General features: G+C 45.8%; 1 protein-coding gene across 2 annotated transcripts in view; it reads right to left on the bottom strand.

Annotated features, from left to right (window-relative positions):
- The window catches only part of LOC141131797 (acyl-coenzyme A amino acid N-acyltransferase 1-like), a 43,052-nt gene that overhangs the window by 15,631 nt on the left and 8,126 nt on the right, over positions 1-19,295 (bottom strand). For both annotated transcript variants that reach the window (XM_073619504.1, XM_073619495.1), the window contains exons 2-3: positions 16,612-17,173; positions 12,446-12,648 (exon numbers count right to left, since the gene is read on the bottom strand). In XM_073619504.1, coding sequence (XP_073475605.1) covers positions 12,446-12,648; positions 16,612-17,074 — 666 coding nt within the window. In that variant the 5' untranslated portion in view covers positions 17,075-17,173. The remainder of the gene's footprint in view (positions 1-12,445; positions 12,649-16,611; positions 17,174-19,295) is intronic.

Raw genomic sequence — 19,295 nt, forward strand, 5'->3', positions numbered from 1 at the left:
TCACCTGTCTTATACTGAGGCCATAGCCTCTGGTCCACTGTTGGAAGCTGAAGAAGTCATGCTGGAACACAGTGAAGTACTTGCTCCGGTTGATGCACCACTTCCTCTTACTGAAAGAACTGAAGGAGAGAACACCAGAACCCGAACCTGAACCAGAACCTGAAATGGAGCCAGAGACTGAGGCGGAGTCTGAGCCAGAAGCTGGATGCAGCCAATGGGGAACAGAACAGGGACCTGATTCTGTGGAAGACACGCACTCTCGGCTGAGGTGTGAAATATGTCCCCCAAAGAGGTTGACCTTTGATACCCTTGGACTCATACCCACTGTTCAACAGCCCCTGCAAGCACTTGCCTCCTTTACCAAGTCTTTGGTGAAGGATGACCTTAAACCAACACCCTGACACTACTGGGTGGGCCACTGATCTACTTTTGGCCTGTCAAACTTAACATGATTTCTTCCTCTGCTGATGTATATAGGTTTATTACCAGAGGATCCTTCATTAAGCCATTTGTAAGCTGTTACAACCTCTAGTTTAGTAGACGAATGATTGAATATCTCATGCAGTAAAGTGATTTGGGTCATACCCTGTCTTTAGGGACCAAAGACTTTCAAGTGGAGGGAGGATGTAGCGATATGGACTGTTACCAGAAAGCTTCATACCTTTCAGTGTGCTAAACTTTGTTTGTCCCCATGATTATTCGTGTAGCCAGTGACCAGTGATCTGTGTGCCAACAGAGAGTTATGGGGCGTATAGTCCTCTTTAAATCTGCTGCTATACATCCATGTACCCTAAGATTCCAAATCCCAGGGACCCTTGCAGTGTCCTGAGGGTTGCTGGGAGAGATGATAAAAGGAGCTGAGAAGCCCGCGCATGCTCTCTTCCTCCTGGGCCTGTCGCAAGACAGACCTCTCTGTATGATAGAGAGGTCGCGGCCTACCATGCGGAACGCTACTCCCACCACGAGGCCTACTCCTGTTACCCACTGTTGGACATCCTGTTATTAGCATGTCCTGAAGGTTGCTGGGAGAGAAAAAAAAGGAACTGAGAAGCCCGCGCACGCCCTCTTCCTCCTGGGCCTGACGCAAGATGGACCTCTCTGTATGACAGTGTCAGAAACCATAAATAGAGACAGACAGGTAAATCACACTTGTTTATTAATAATAAAAAAAAGGTAATCAGAGTAGACGTAGTCAAAACATAGCCAGAGTTCAGGAACCGGAACGGATAGTCAGACAAGCCAAAACATCAGGGAGCCAGAGATGAGCGTAGTAGAACAGCAAGCAGGATCTGGAGCCAGAAGAAATTTCAGACAAGCAAGTCTTTAACAGGAACACAGGACAGTGTCTCTAGAGATGTGACCAAGGCGAAGGCAGAGATCATCTGGACTGGACGGCTTAAGTAGGTAGAACTGACGAGCAGGATCTCATCAACAGGTGATTCACTGTGGAGTGATAGGAGCTGGCAATTAGCCGACAGCTGAGCGGCCAGCCTTGAGAAGGAAGGGCTGAGCCCAGCCCTGACAATAACCCCTCCCCCAGGCTTGAGGGGAAAACACCTATAGAAATCACGGAGGAGGACAGGGGCATGTACGTCCAAGCGTTCCTCCGGACCGTACCCTTTCCAATGCACCAGGTACTGTATGCACCCACAGAACCTATGGGAGTCAACAATGGCCCGTACTTCATACTCCTCATGGTTCTCAACCTGTACAGGGTGAGGACGAGGCACCGAGGTAGTAAAGCGGTTGCAGACCAAAGGTTTTAAATAGGAGACATGAAATACATTCGAAATACGCATATTAGTAGGAAGGTCTAATGCGTAAGCCACCGGGTTAATCCTGCGAAGAATACGGAAAGGCCCAATAAACTGAGGTGCGAACTTCAGAGACAAAACGCGAATTTGGAGGTTACGAGAGGATAGCCAGACCTGGTCCCCAACCTGGTAGGAACAAAAATATTACAGCACACACATGCAAAAAAGACATTTACCTCCAGCAAGGCTAGTTTCAAACACCTAAACATTTTCAAAAAACATTGATCAAAAAATATGGGGATTTGGTCTGTACCCATCATTAGCATTTCGCAAAGCCTCCTGGACTTGTGCCCAAGTGGAACAAAGACCATGGATATGCTCCTCTACCACAGGAATATTCTGCAGAACAAATGAGTCAGGCAACATGGAAGGCTGGAAACCATAGTTCACCATAAACGGGGACAATTGGGAAGCAGAACATTTTCGAGAACCAGTCAACCACCATAAGGATAACTGTGTTGCCCTGGGAGTTGGGTAACTCCACAATGAAATCCATAGACAGGGGGGTCCAGGGCCTCTCTCTATTGGGTATGGATTGTAGGAGACCCACTAGTAGGTGTTGTGGAGTTTTACTCTGAGCACACACGGAACAGGCAGCTACGAAGGCGATTACATCAGCACGTAGACTAGGCCACCAGAATTGTTGGGGAATGGCCCAAAAGAGTTGTTTCTTCCCAGGGTGGCTAGCAGCCTTGGGAGAATGGTAAGTCTTCAGCATGGTAGTATGGAGACTCTCTGGGACAAAGCATCGGTCACAAGGTTTCTCAGGAGGAGCATGGACCTGAGCAGCAAGAATTTTGTCACCCAAAAGGAGAAGTGAGACTGGTGCGACCCGTAGCCAGAATATGATCAGGAGGAATCACAGGAACCGGAACCGACTCCATCTTGGAAGTGGAGGAAAATTGTTGTGACAAAGCGTCAGCCCTTACATTCTTAGTACCGAGCAAGAATAAGACAATGTAATTGAAATTAGACAAGAAAAGAGCCCATCGCGCCCTTCTGGGAGAGAAGCGTTTAGCCTCAGACAAGAATGTGAGATTCTTATGGTCAGTAAGAATGAGAACCGGCACAGTGGTACCTTCGAGGAGATGTCTACATTCTTTCAGGGCTAAAATGATCGCTAACAGCTCTCTGTCACCAATCTCGTAATTGCACTCCGCAGGTGACAATTTCTTGCAAAAATAGCCACAAGGATGCATAGCGCTCTCAGGAGGTAAGACGTTGAGACAGAAGGGCGACAATGCCAGTCTCAGAAGCATCAACCTCCAGGATAAAAAGGTAACGTAGAATCAGGATGTGCCAACACAGGAGCAGAAACAAAGGCAGCCTTGAGACTCTCAAAGGCCTTAATGGACTCCGGAGACCAACTCTCTGGGTTACGGTCCTTTCTGGTCATATCAGTCAGGGGCTTGACGAGAGACTAGAAGTTATGAATAAACTTCCGATAATAGTTGGCAAAGCTAAGAAAACACTGCAGAGGACGTAAACCCATGGGTTGGGGCCACTGTAGGACGGCTGAAAGTTTCTCTGGGTCCATCGAAAAACCAGCAGTGAAAAATGACATAACCCAGGAATTTAACCTGTTCACGATAGAATTAGCACTTCTTCAATTTACAATAGAGCTTGTTCTCTTAGTTTCTGAAGCACATGACAGACATCTGTGTGGTGGCTGTCCAGGGACTTGGAAAATATGAGGATTTCGGCGAGATAAACCACCACATAACTGCAACAAATCTCGGAGGACATCATTAATAAATTCCTGGAAAACTGCCGGGGCGTTACAAAGGCCAAAAGGCAATACAAGGTACTCACAATGGCCCGTTCTGGTATTAAACGCAGTTTTCCACTTGTCGCCCACCTTAATCCTCATGAGATTGTATGCACCTCTCAAATCAAGCTTTGTGAAAACCGTTGCTCCCTTGAGGAGGTCAAATAACTCCGTAATCAATGGAATTGGATAGGCATTCTTAATCGTGAAACGATTGAGACCCCTATAATCAATGCAAGGTCTCAGTTCACCACTCCTCTTCTTCACAAACAAGAAACCAGCACCAGCAGGAGACGAGGATTTGCGGATGAAACCTTGAGAAAGTGCGTCTGCAACATACTCCTCCATGGCCTTATCCTCCAAGACCGACAAAGGGTAAACTCTGCCACGAGGGGGTATGGCACCAGGTTGAAGGTCAATTGCACAATCATGCGACCGGTGCTAACTACCGGCTTGACCCTTGTCAAAGACATCGCTAAAATCACGGTACTCTCCCAGGAGGGAGGAGAGTGAAGAGGTGCACAGGACCTTGGCTACCTTCTGGAAGCATTAAAACACAGTTTTCCACTTGTCGCCCTCCTTAACCCCCAGGAGATTGTATGCACCTGCACCTCTCAAATCAAGCTTCGTGAAAACCGTTGCTCCCTTGAGGCGGTCAAATAACTCTGCAAACAACGGAATCGGATAGGCATTCTTAATCGTGAAATGATTGAGACCCCTATAATCAATACAAGGTCTCAGTTCACCACTCCTCTTCTTCACAAAGAAGAAACCAGCATTAGCAGGAGACAAGGATTTGCGGATGAAACCTTGAGAAAGTGACAACATACTCCTCCATGGCCTTATCCTCCAAGACCGACAAAGGGTAAACTCTGCCACCAGGGGGTATGGCACCAGGTTGAAGGTCAATTGCGTAATCATGCGACCGGTGTGGAGGCTAACTACCGGCTTGACCTTTGACAAAGACATTGCTAAAATCACGGTACTCCCCCGGCACGGAGGAGAGTGAAGAGGTGCACAGGACCTTGGCTACCTTCTGGAAGCATGTCTTACTGCAATGGTGGCGACCAGAAGAGAACCTCAGCACGGAGCCAATCAAAAGAGGGGTTGTGCCTGTAACCAAGGATAACCAATAACCAGCAGAAACTTAGGTGAGGAAATAACTTGGAAATGGATTATCTCATGGTGAAGAGCCCCTATGGCCATGGACAACGGTCTCGTGAGTTACACGGGCAGGCTGTAGAGGTCTTCCATCAAGAGCCTCAATGGCAAGTGGAGTGTGATGCAGCTGCAGTGGAATTGAGTGCTTTGATACAAAGGCAGCATCAATGAACAGGCCTGCAGCCCCAGAGTTGATTAGAGCCTGTATCTCGAGGGACGGCTCAGCCCAATAAAGGGTAACCAAAACCAGGTGCTTATCCTTCTGGATAACTGGGGACGAAAAAACGCCACCTAACGTCTGTCCGTGACAGGACCTCAAGGTTCAGGCTTTCCCTGGACGGATAGAACAAGACTTCAAAAAGTGACCTGCCTGGCCACAATAAAGGCAATCTCTCCCTCCTCCTAAGGGTTCTCTCATCCGCAGAGAGACGCGTGAAGCCCAAGTGCATTGGTTCATCTTCACAGCAAGGGTGGGACTGCAAAGTTCGGAGACAAATGTACAGGAGGCTTCTGCAAGCGCTCCTTAAAAGGGAGTCTTTCTCTGGAGTCAATGAGGATGGCAAACATGATCAACCTCTCCAGCTCAGTGGGTATATCTTGGGCTGCTATCTCATCCTTGATATTATTCAAGAGACCATGAGAAAAAGCAGCCACAAGGGCCTCATTGTTCCAAGCGACCTGCTGCCAGAGTACGGAATTCAATGGCGTAATCAACAGTTCTCGTACTCTGATTGACATGAGGCACTAGGCAGCAGAAGCGTAGTGTGTGGGAACATCAAATACCCTTTTAAAAGAAGTCACAAACTCAGGGTAACTCAAGACAACATGTTTTTGCATCTCCCATAGAGGTTTTGCCCTGGCCAAGGCTCTCTCAGAAAGCAAAGATATCAGGAAACCTACTTTGCTTCTGTCCGTGGGCAACGCTTGAGGCAGCATCTCAAAGTATATCTCAACCTGGTTGAGAAACCCTCTGCATTGGACTGGATCGCACCCAAATCACTGGGAAAGCAGAGCGGAAGCAGACATAAATCTTAAAGAGGTAATATTTGAGGCGGGTGCCTGCATAGAGACTGAAGCAGCAGCAGTGACGGCCTGCAACACAGGTTGTACCAGAGCAGCCACAGTGGGAGATTCCAGGTAATGCCGTGGAAAACTGATCCATGCGGTGATCCTGTTCATCCAATCTGGAAAAAATATTACCAACAAGTAGATTGATTGCATCTTCTGAATTCATGGCCTTCGCCTACTGTCAGAAACCATGAATCAGGCCGAGACAGAAGTACAGTTAAATCACACAAAAAAAGAACAAACGTAGTCAAAACTTAGCCAAAGTTCAGTAATCTGGCTTGGCTGAATATCCATTCCGAAGTCAGGGATCAATGTAATGAAACAGCAAGCAGGATCTGGAGCCAGAAGGGATGTCAGAACAGGATCGCAGGTTTCTGTGATGTGACCAAGGAGAAAGCAGAGCTCCTCTGGACTGGACAGCTTAAGTAGGCAGAACTGGCGAGCAGGATATCAACAGGAAGGAGAGAGAGACAGAGACACAGAGAGACAGAGACAACGCTACTCCCACCACAAGGCCTACTCCTGTTACCCGCTGTTGGACATCCTGTTTCTAGCATCACTTACAGCACCAACCCATCGGTGCGGACGTGTGGGGAAAGTCACTACAGAAGGCCATGACAGAGGAGCCATCCTTCTGCCACTATACCACCCTATACTACCCTAACCTGCCACTATACCACCCTGTACTACCCTAACCTGACACTATACATTACTAAACCCTATACCAGGGATATGCAATTAGCGGACTTCCAGCTGTTGCAGAACTACAAGTCCCATGAGGCATAGCAAGACTGACAGGCACAAGCATGACACCCAGAGGCAGAGGCATGATGGGACTTGTAGTTTTGCAACAGCTGGAGGTCCGCTAATTGCATATCCCTGCCCTATACTGTACCCTGCTGACTTCCCCTTTACTGTGTCCTCCAACCCCCCTGTACTGTGCCCTCCTGTCCCCCCTACTGCATACAGTCATACATAAATACAGGCCACTGTTAGGCTGGGAGAGGCATTTATGACTAGGGGTAGTGTGTACAGGGAGTGGGGTAGTTTCAAAAAGGAGTGGGAGCAGTGTGTATAGGGAAAAAGAGTCAGTGTATACAGAGGGTCAGTGTATATTGGGGGGGGGGGGTGTAGGCGGGACAGTGTGTATAGGGGGTGAATTTTGTTTTGTTTCTAATCCGACCCAAAAGCCACGCCCAATACGTAGCATCATTTATCCACACCCACTCTTTGCCACCACGTGCATAGCGCGCCACAGGTCAATATCTCCCTGGTAGGGGCCCATGATGTTATTAAGATGGCCCTGAATGCTGGAAGTGAGAAACATCACAAGAGGTGTAAGGGAACCCTCATTAGTTCAGCACCTACCAGGTATGTGACACGAGTCTACAGCACATGCTACTAACTTAATGGACTGCAGCATTCACTCTCCTAAGCTACGTACTGTCACACTATATGAATTTTGAGGAACCAGCTGAAATTTGCCATGCTGGTGGCCCTGTTGGTCACCTCCTACTTGATGTCCTTCAGTTGAAAAGTCATAGGAGCTGTGCGGAAGCTTGCAAGCCAAACAGCAGTAGCATCCAAACCCATGCAACCACTGTTCAAATACAGCTGTGGTTATGAGAATACAATCACAGATTCAGGAGATTCCTCTATCTGTGTAGCTGGGCTCCTGAAACCGGTCCTCAGCTACGGCACATAGTTACGCTCAGGGACCTGTCCTGCTGACACCACAATATAAGCAAGGTCTTGTGGATAGACATACCAAGTATCTAGCTCCTGCTCTTGCCTGAGGGTGAAATGTATTATGGAGCTCCTGTTTGTGTTGGGGAGCTGGTAGAAGGGTGCAAGTTCTGCAATTTCCCTACTTTGCAGCCCAGCACAGGTATTGTGCATGAAGTACATGCAATTCTTTCTTCTGTGTAAGCCCCTATCCCAGTGGTTCTCAACCTGGGGTCGGGACCCCCTCGGGGGTCAAATGATGATTTAGCAGTGGTCACCAAATCTTTGGCTGTTCCTGAAGCCTGCACCGCTCTCCCAGCCTTTTTGCGGCCACCCAGCAGGGCTGTCCCTGGAGCCCTCGACCGCCCACTTAGCCTCTTCGCAGCCGCCCATTCAGTTCACGGCATGGCTGGGGCGCAGAGACAAGAGGTCAGCTGACTGGTGAGGAATGTGAAGTGGGAGGGGCTGCAGGAGACCCTATCTCCTGATTTTGGCATAGGTGTCACTGCTACGAGACACCACAAAGTCGGAGACACAGTGAAGCCGGAGACAGTGAGTAACTACCTGTGATTATAGTTGCCATTAAAAGTCCCCACTACAGTTCTAAGATCAGCGGATAACCTTGATCAAAAGCACCCAAGTTGGCTGATCAGAAATCCCCACCAGCATTGCCATGCATCCCAACTCCCCACCAGCACTGCCACGCATCCCATTCCCCCCACCAAGGAGTAAGAGAAGGAATAAAAATAGAGAATACATAGAAGGGAGAAGAAAAGGGGGGGGGGGATAGAAAAAGGGAAAGAAAGAATAAGAGAAAGAACAAGAAAGATGGCTAGAAAGAGGGATGGGGAAAAAAACAAAAAAAACAAAAACAAAACACAAGACATTAGGATAGAGAGAGATAAAAGGGAAAAAAGGAGAACAAGGAGAAAGAGTGATACATCCTAAAATGAACCATAAGGGGTTTTAATACTGTACAAGTGGAAGGGACTCGTGGAGCACTAAATGTCTGTGGGTTAGGGACGCAAATTACTTGTCTTGCCTTGGGTGCTGACAACCCACGCTATGAAAATAATTTTACGGTTAGGGGTCCCCACAACTTGGGAAATTTTATCAAGGGGTCACGGCACTAGAGTAATTGAGAACCACTGTTCTATCCTAAAGTAATGCCACATCTACCTTCCATGACAGTGCCTGCATGGTGCCCTGTAGTTTACAGAGTTGAAAATGAGACTGCTTGAGATAAGCACAGGAGGAGAATTGAATGTACAGGAAGTTATCAACGCACAAGATTTCTGGCAGGATCAACCGGTATTTTTTTGCACACATCAAACAGATAAAACACTTTCAATGTTAAACAGGTCAAAACTGGAGCAAATAAGAGAAGTTCATTGTAAGGCTTTACACTTTTAGTTTTCACAAAACGTCTCCCCACCTTTCCAATGTCTCCTTTTTAAAACTGGTGAAGTGTTTAGAGCAGCACCGTCCTTATCTCAAATATCAAGGTAGAGGCATTCACCCGTCTGATGGGTGACTATACAAAAAAAAAAAAAGCATGCTTAGTTCTGTTTCCTTAATCACCTCTTCTCTCCCAGCATTACTGCACTGTGGAAAGCAGCAGAACCTGGTCTATTCATACTTCACAGGGTTTGTAAAGCAAACCTCATGATGGTGCTATGGATGATAGAGAAATTGGTGTTTACTTGTAATGCATCAGCTTTATAAATAATTTGCAGGGAACTAAAATTACTGGTGAGCAGTTGGCAGGGACATGAATCGCCTGCTAATGTCATATGACCTGACATGTCAATGCCAAGCTGATTGCCAGTGAAAGTGTCTACATTGTACTGAGATATGGTTAATCAATCGTATCAGCAATGGGATTGTTGTATGCATGTGGCAGCTATTGGTTGGGATGGCAAAAGTTGGACACTCAGATGAAGAGAGATAAGTGGGGATCCTAAACATGTTGGAAAAACAGCAGCATGTAATGTAGAGTTGTTAATAAACTGACAATACTGTATGCTTTATACCTATCTATGCAGCAGATGGCGCTGTAGTATTATGTGTATAGTTCATGTTTTCTATGATATAACAGGATGTATTGTCTTTCTCAGTGCATGTACAGCAGTGTTGCCAACCGCCCGTGTTTTTACGGGCAGCCCATAAAAACCGAGCATTTTTTTGGTGCCCGTAAAAGTCCGTAAAGTGAAAAGCCTGCCAGTGAAAACATATGCTTTCAGCTGGTGACGCTCTCGGCTCGACTGCGCATGCGCAGTTCCCGGCCGGAGCCGGCCGAGACCAAGAGTTTCCGATGATCTGACTGAGTGAAGCTACTTGTACCCTACCCTCTTATCTCTCAGCATGTCTTATTGGAGTTCCTCATAGGAGATGCTGGGAGGGGGAGGAGTGGAGACAGTCTACAGTGGAGGACGGAGTTCAGCCTAGCCTAATGCTGGCCATACACTATACAAAAAATCGGCCAAACCCATTTTCGAAAAACGAACATTCGGCCGTGAGCAAACGATAGTGCCATCATGTAACGACCGATAAATCATTCAGTGGACATAAATGAATGAATTTTTGTTCTTTTTTTACCTATACCTAGTGCAGACAGTTCGGACGGGAAACAACCTTTCAATTAATCGTTCGTTAGAAAAGTTCCAAACTTGTCCTTTGTTTTTTCTGCTCAAAAACGTCCCAACGATTATTGATTTTCTGCCCGTTAACTGGCTGAAAAACGAGTATAGTGTATGGCCAGCATAAGGTAAGCTAGCTGAGCAACATGCAGACAGTCCTGTCGGCTGCTTATCTTAGTGGGCAGGAGGAGGAGAGGGGAGAGGATGGGCTCTGTGTAGCAGGCTCCTGTCTCATGCTGTTACACTAGATGGTTTTTGTATGTGGCTGTGAACTGCTCTGCTTCTAAAAGGGAGCATGTTTTCTGAGATCTCCCCCCAATCTCTATTACACCTCCCTGTCCATATCCATTACCTGCTCACCAGGCACAGCCTCCTCTCTTGCATAACCACCTCATGTGTCAGGCTGTGGCACTACAAATCCCAGCATGTCAGGAGAGGGGAGGCAGCAGCAATATCACAAACCAGGCTGGTTTTGTAGATGAAAAGTGCTGATGTTGTATAGTGTGTGTCTATAAAATTTATGATTGATCATTATATATTTGATTATTTATTGTGCTTGATGGTCTTAAGGTGTTTATTATTCATATATTTTTTTTTAGTAAGCAGTAAGAAAATTTGGTGTGGAAGCGCATTGGGGTATTTTTATTTGTTTATAATGGAAAGACAGTAGTGGAGTGATGGGGCAGTGGATGGAGAGAGATGGAAACAGCGAGGAGTGAGTTAGGCCCCTATAACACATGCGGACCGTTGAGGTCCACCTGTCAGTTTTTTCAGGCGGACCTGAACAGACGCTCCATGCACCAACGAATGTCAGAGGTGACATATATCCGCTGACATCCAATCTGCTCCGCTCTGCTAAATTCAGATGGATGGTGACCCAATTTTTCATCCATCTGGTGGATCAGATGAAAATGGACAGGCTGTCCATTTCATCCGAACCCCCATAGAGGAGAGCGGGGCTCTGACAGGTCCGTCCCTGCACAGTGAGTGGAGACGGACCTGTCATCTGCCGGTTCATCGGAGATCAATGGAATGATCCCTGCTGAGCAAGTGGAAACAGACATATATGTGTGAAAGAGCCCTATATATAAGTTGGGTGACAGAGAGATGGAGGGATGTGAGCGAGAGAGAAATGGAGTAATAGAGCAAAGGATGGAGTTATGGAAAGATGGAGAGGTGAAGGAGGGATGGAGACGGGAGAGGAGGTGAGGTGAAGGAGGGATGGAGACGGGAGAGGAGGTGAGGTGAAGGAGGGATGGAGACGGGAGAGGAGGTGAGGTGAGGTGAAGGAGGGATGGAGACGGGAGAGGAGGTGAGGTGAAGGAGGGATGGAGATGGGAGAGGAGGGATGGAGATAGAAAGACAAAAGTTTTTTTTACCTTAATATCTATCCTAAACCACATTGCTAACTGCATATTGTACTTGTTTGTAGCTTAAGTACTGAAAACCGTAATTTTGTAACTTTTAGAAAATGGCAGTAAAAACTTGGTTATGCCAGTAAATTTTGACTTTCGTGTCAGTGAATTTTAGTCTGGTAGGTTGGCAACACTGATGTACTGTAGTTGTATGCTCCTTGTTCCCGTTCAGGTTTCTAATGCTGTAAGACATGCATTGCTAATCCTTCATAATTGTAAAGCTGTTTTCCGTATCCAAGAAGCTTCCAGCGCATAATTGCACAATAAAACGAGCCGTTTGGTTTCTTGGTGGCAGGTAGCAAACTAAAAAAAAAACAAAAAAAAAACAACATACCTTGGTTTTTGGATCAGAGGGGCATTTGCCCGCATTATAAATATTTCAGACTTAATTTTGGGACAATCCGGCTTCACTTATCACCACTGTAGCCATGAAGTCTCTGGATTTCAGTTGGAGACAGTAAATACCCACTTATTACTGGGTGTCCAGGAGTACAGGAGATCCCTGTGTCTCAGCCACTGACTAATTGACTGAAGAAGGGACATGAGTTTATCTACTCCAGCTAGCCAGGATCTGGAGTGTTGCGCTGGCATTGGAGAGGAGAGATCTGAAGGTAGTACGGGATGAAATATGTACTATCATCCTATGTGTATGTGTGGCCCATTTGTTGCCATGTATTGCAATTATTGCTTGTTTGTTACTTGTGTATTGTAACAACTGCTCGATTGTTACTTATGGATTGTCAGTGGAATTATCAGGAGTTTCACATTTCCTAGCCTCTCAATTTTTTTCATGAGTTTCGATATGGACATTCATTTACAGCAACAATTTTATCTACTAGTAATGTTTAGACTTACTTTTGGATGACTGCTTAGAAACTGAGCAGCTTCTTCAAAGTATTTTAAATCCAGATAGTTGAGGGTCTTTGGCAAATCCTCATAAGCAAAATAAGCCAAAGCAAGTGTGGCAAAGCCACAACTAGCCAGGAGGCTGCTTCGAAACTCTAGGAGCCGACCAGCACCCCCGAATAGATCAATGACTCCTTGGAATGGGCCCTCACCTGGATGGAGAGCAGAAAGTTCACTTCTATAGGCTTCCAATATATTACTCACAGGGTAAGCAGTATACATGACTAGGGTAGTTAAGACTTAACCTCCTCCTCTAATACCCCTGAAATACCAAACCGCCCCTCCACTTCTCCCTCATTAATTACATTAATGACCACGCAAGACATAAGTGGAGTTAATATGGCAGAACACGGCCTATTTATTAAACATAACTTTATCAGCATAACCAAAACATAACTGCCTTATCCAGCTATCGAGATTGGAGGTCCCCGACGTGGCCATCTTGCCCAAATTATTTAGTGTCTGAGGCATCAGATAGCTGGGATGCGACCCCAGCCGCAAATGTCGGCTCGGAGCCTAAACCAGTTGACCTCAGACACCCACCGTTCTTAACACTGTTATACGTCGTAACGTACCCACTTGAGGATTCCATACCTCAGATGTATCCCCACCATTTATCCAATAACCCTGAATAGACCTCCGTCAAGGACCCCAACCGCCAAAACAGAGTAATAAACATATCACCTTTACTACAATCCTAAGAAGGGTGGGTGGGAGGGATGCTACTCTAATGGTGTCTCCTCAGCAAGTGTCCTGGGACCTTCCCCCCCCAAGCAACTGGACACTGACCCCACCCTGCCACACAATACTCTAAACCAATAAGGTGACTAGCTAATTTTTCTACCTAACTAAAATATATTAACCCCTTAATGACCGGTTCTGCTTCTCACCCTGTCTTGTATACACTACGCCTATTCTGTTCCTCCATTGCTCTGTGTATGTCTTTATAGGGAGTTATGGTTAAGGTCAATCTGAACTACAGGAAAACAGCTATATATTGTACATAGTCGCAATACATATATGGTAGCGGTTTTACGTGCCAAAGCATTTATATTTCTATCAGGGTTGCCTTTAGAAATAAGAGGCAAACAACCTACCTGAGGGGGTCCCCCTTCCTGAAAATATCAAAACAATATTTTCACTGAAACTACACAAATATCATTATTAGCAGACGCAAACATAAAATAACTTACAAAATTCTTGCTAAATCTAAAAGATAAAACTGCATTGAGTTAATAAGTACAGTTTGCATGTAAATGAGGTCTTGAGGCTCATTCACATAGGTGCTGTGACCTTTACAGTGTAAATCAGCATTTTTTTTTTTATGTGGCTGTTGCTGTGTGCAGGCAGCCTATGTAACGATATGGGGATGCAGCAGCTATATGAACATAGCCGCAGGTCCTAATTTGACAGGTGGGTGGATGCAAGTGTGCAGCCCCAAATACAGATAGTGTGCATTCGGGGCCACTCACCCACACCTGCACACCTATCAAATTAGGACCTGCAGCTGTGTTCATACAGCCACTGTATCCTTATAGAACAACATGCGGCTCAAGCAGCACAAACTGCTCTTAACTTTTTAAAACATTTTTTTACAATTTTTAAATTATTCTTTATAATTTTTATTTTTTTTACAACGTTGTGGGGGGGGGGGGGGGATATTAGGTGTCTAAATAGACACTTGACATGTCTCCTTTGAGACAGAGAAAAGAATTGAGGACACAGATTCTTCAATTTTCTTTCTCTGTAGCCTCAGCTGCACTGAAGATGAATGAACAGGAGACAGAGGCTCCTATCCATTCATAAACTGAAGAAGAGTAATCACAGGGGGGAGGGGGAGAAACCGGCTTTTAACTGTTGCAGGGAGACACACAGACACAGTGCAGCATTTTCTAATTGTCCTCCTGCACCGATCCCCCTGCTGTCCAGGCTCCCCTGTGCGCCCGGGCCCCCCACAGAAGGCCTGGTAAAGTGGTGATACACCCCTTGTCAGCAGCCCTGATTTCTATCTATGCAATCCTAAGATTTACACAGCCCATCCAGGTAGCACAACTAGGCTGGTGACCTGACTTTTCTCTACTGTAGATTAACAATACAGCTAGGTCACCCCTCCTTCCCAATCCCTAATTTGTTGTTGAACTGTAAAGGAGCAACAGTACATTGATGAGATACCCTTCTGTTCACTCAACCCTCTCGTCAGCATGTTTCTCACCAATTCATGTCCACTACAGTATATTTGATTGGCTCTTAGTGCTGTCTCCCAATATTTATTTACTGTCATTTATTGTACCCCCAACCCCCCCCCCCCCCCCCAAAGGAGCAGCTGTTTCTTGGGTCCCCTGTTCTTTTGCCCACAACCCTGCAAATAGCATCACTCACTGTGACACACCGGGCTGGATGGGAAATATTTATTGCTGATATACAGTATCTCACAAAAGTGAGTACACCCCTCACATTTTTGCAAATATTTTATTCTATCTTTTCATGTGACAACACTGAAGAAATGACACTTTGCTACAATATAAAGTAGTGAGTGTACAGCTTGTATAACAGTGTAAATTTGCTGTCCCCTCAAAATAACTCACACAGCCATTACTGTCTAAACTGCTGGCAATAAAAGCGAGTACACCCCTAAGTGAAAATGTCCAAATTGGGCCCAAATAGCCATTTTCCCTCCCCGGTGTCATGTGACTCGTTAGTGTTACAAGATCTCAGGTGTGAATGGGGAGCAGGTGTGTTAAATTTGACATTATCACTCTCCCATACTGGTTACTGGAAGTTCAACATGGCACCTCATGGCAAAGAATGTTGCTCTACATAAAGATGGCCTAGGCTATAAAGAAGATTGCCAAGACCCTGAAACTTAGCTGCAGCGCGGTGTCCAAGACCATACAGCGGTTTAACAGGACCTCGTCATGGTCGACCATGAGTGCACATGCTCAGCATCATATCCAGAGGTTGTCTTTGGGAAATAGACGTATGAGTGCTGCCAGCATTGCTGCAGAGGTGGAAGGGGTGGGGGTCAGCCTGTCAGTGCTCAGACCATACACTGCATCAAATTGGTCTGCATGGTTGTCGTCCCAGAAGGAAGCCCCTTTTGAAAGATGGTGCACAAGAAAGCTTGCAAACAGTTTGCTGAAGTCAAGCAGACTAAGAACATGGATTACTGGAACAATGTCCTATGGTCTGATGAGACCAAGATGACCTTATTTGGTTCAGATGGTGTCAAGCGTGTGTGGCAGCAACCAGGTGAGGAGTACAAAGACAAGTGTGTCTTGCCTGCAGTCAAGCATGGTGGTGGGAGTGTCATGGTCTGGGGCTGCATGAGTGCTGCCAGCACTGGGGAGCTACAGTTCATTGAGGGAACCATGAATGCCAACATGTACTGTGACATACTGACACAGAGCATTATCCCCTCCCTTCAGAGACTGGGCTGCAGGGCAGTATTCCAACATGATAACGACCCCAAACACACCTCCAAGAAGGCCACTGCCTTGCTAAAGAAGCTGAGGGTAAAGGTGATGGACTGGCCAAGCATGTCTCTAGACCTAAACCCTATTGAGCATCTGTGGGGCATCCTCAAACGGAAGGTGGAGGAGCGCAAGGCCTCCAACATCCACCAGCTCCGTCTTGGAGGAATGGAAGAGGACTCTAGTGGCAACCTGTGAAGCTCTGGTGAACTCCATGCCCAAGAGGGTTAATGCAGTGCTGGAAATTAAATGGTGGTCACACAAAATATTGACACTTTGAGCCCAATTTGGACTTTTTCACTTAGGGGTGTACTCACTTTTGTTGCCAGCGGTTTAGACATTAATGGCTGTGTGTTGAGTTATTTTGAGGGGACAGACACATTTACACTGTTATACAAGCTGTACACTCACTACTTTACATTGTAGCAAAGTAACTTCTTCAGTGTTGTCATATGAAAAGATACAATAAAATTGAATATTTAGAAACATTTGAGGGGTGTACTCACTTTTGTGAGATACTGTAGATAGAGTCCAATTGTTATTCATTTACACAATCTTCTTATATTTCATAAAATAGCAAGTTAATTTTTTTGTATTAAATTGCAGATTTGTATTGAAAGAAAACACAGCAACAGAGTTTCTTGCCTGGAGGAATGAAGAGAGCTCCCCGAAGTCGCCCTTCTCGGACTTGCAATCTTTGGACCCCAGGAGCTACATACCATCTTCTCAGACATGCAGTAGCATTAGGAGGACATTCTGGCATAGCGTTAAGTTCCAACTGACTGTAGAGTTCCAGGTGAATCTCAAAGGGACTCCCCATCACATCCCGCTTGATCAACCTGAAGTATGGCGTAACTGGCTTCAGAGACCAGAAAAGTCCCATTGGATGAACTCCTTGATAGTCTCCACCAGTGGCTGGGGATTGCTGAAGATCCACCTTTCCTTCATTGTCACTTCGGTAGAAAGCTCTGGAGTAAAACATCTCTCCCCTGTCATCTTTTAGCCATGCTCTAATGGTAACAATCTGATGTGGAGGAAGGCCCCAAGCTTTGATCTTCACTGGTTCAACTGCTAAGGCAGACTCTGGTGTGACCGTGAGATGCACCATAGTAAAATGCAGTGGATTTTAAAGAAGAGAATGGACACAGATTGCCAAAAACTAAAAAAGCTCAATTATAAAAGGTACAGGGAAGAACGCTTTGATGACCTATTTAATAGAGTAAAAAAAGTGTTAATACACATGGGATATTAAACGTGCCAGGCTCAAAAAGTAGCTGTAAGTATATTCAAAAAATAGGATTTTTATAACAGCTCACCTGTAAAAACCTTTTCTTTTGATGTACATCACGGGACACAGAGCCTCAGTAATTACTAATGGGTTATAATAGGGTATCACTAGGTGATTGGACACTGGCACACCCTAAACAGGAAGTTCAACCCCCTATATAATCCCTCCCCTTACAGGGATACCTCAGTTTTGTAGCAAAGCAATATAAGTGTATTAGAGGGGCGGGACCTCTGTGTCCCGTGATGTACATCAAAAGAAAAGGATTTTACAGGTAAGCCATTATAAAAATCCTATTTTCTTTCTCGTACATCACGGGACACACAGCCTCAGTAATTACTGATGGGACATCCCAGAGCAATGCTATCTGAGGGGAGGGGACCACACAACGTAAGGTGTAATCAGACCTGAGGACCTCGTATCGCTGCCTGCAGCACACTACGCCCAAAGGTGATATCCTCATGCCTTCCCACATCCACCTGATAAAATTTGGTGAAGGTATGGACTGAAGACCAGGTTGCAGCCTTGCAGATTTGAGCCATAGAGGCCTGGTGATGCACCCCCTAAGAAGCACTAATAGCCCTTGTGGAGTGTGCCTTGATCTGAAAAGGAGGAACTTTCTGTTTCAAACTGTAAGCTTGAATAATCATTTGTCGAATCCATTTAGAAATGGTAGATTTTGACGCTGCCTGTCCTCTATTGGGACCTTCTGGCAGCACGAACAAAACATCCGTTTTACGAATTTGAGCAGTTGCTTTCAGATAGGCCTTGACTGCTCTTACTACATCCAAAGAATGTAGTGACCTTTCTTCCGTAGAACAGGGATCTGGAAAAAAGGAAGTCAGAACAATATCTTGGTTTAGATGAAAACCTGAAACCACTTTCGGTAGAAAGCTAGGATGAGGGCGCATTATCACTCTATCCTTGTGTATGATTAAATAAGGCTCTTTACAGGAAAGAGCTGCTAATTCTGATACTCTTCTAGCAGAAGAAATGGCTACCAGAAAAATTACTTTCTTGTCAACAAGACCAAGAGAATTTGACGTATTGGTTCAAAAGGCTGTTTCTGTAAAACTGACAGAACCAAATTCAAGTCCCAGGGGTTTAGGGGCGCCTTAACCGGAGGATTAAGACGTGTCACCCCCTGCATAAAGTTTCGGACCAAAGAATGTGAAGCAAGTGGCTCTTGAAATAATACGGATAAGGCCGAGACCTGGCCCTTGATGGTACTCAAGGCCAGCTTCATTTCTAATCCCATTTGTAGAAAGTCAAGAATTCTACCTATTACATATTTTCTGAGATGCCAACCCCTGGATTCACACCAGGATACATAAGTTTTCCAGACTCTATGATAAATCACTCTGGAATCACTCTGGAAGCTGGCTTCCTTGCATTGATTAAGGTAGAAATCACAGGACCTGAAAGCCCACGACTCTTCAGAATGTGGGTTTCAATAGCCAAACCGTCAAATTTAGCATTTGTAAGGCAGGATGGAACACTGAACCTTGAGATAACAGGTCTGGACGTGACGGTAGGGTCCACGGGGAACCTACTGTCATCCTTACTATTTCTGCATACCAAGCCCTCCTGGGCCAAGCTGGGGCCACCAGAAGTACTGACTTCTTTTCCTGCCTGATCCTGCGAAGGAGTCGTGGCAGTAGTAGGATAGGAGGGAATGCATAAATCAGTGAGAACCGATGCCACGGAATCACCAACGCATCTGTCCCGCATGCAAGAGGATCCTTTGTTCTTGCCACAAACTTGTCGATCTTTTTGTTGAATCTGGATGCAAAGAGATCTACATCTGGAACCCCCCATCTTTGGCATATGGCCCAAAAGAAGTCGGGGTGAAGAGACCATTCCCCTGGGAATAACCGCTGGCGACTCAAATAGTTCGCCTGCCAGTTCTCTATCCCTGGAATGAAAACTGCCGATATGCATGGCACATGCTTCTCTGCCCAGACTAAAATTTGGTTCACTTCTCTTTGAGCTGCCCGACTCCTGGTGCCTCCTTGATGATTGATATAAGCCACTGCTGTGGCAT

The sequence above is a fragment of the Aquarana catesbeiana genome, linkage group LG01 (genome assembly GCF_042186555.1).
Source record: "Aquarana catesbeiana isolate 2022-GZ linkage group LG01, ASM4218655v1, whole genome shotgun sequence".
NCBI lineage: Eukaryota > Metazoa > Chordata > Amphibia > Anura > Ranidae > Aquarana > Aquarana catesbeiana.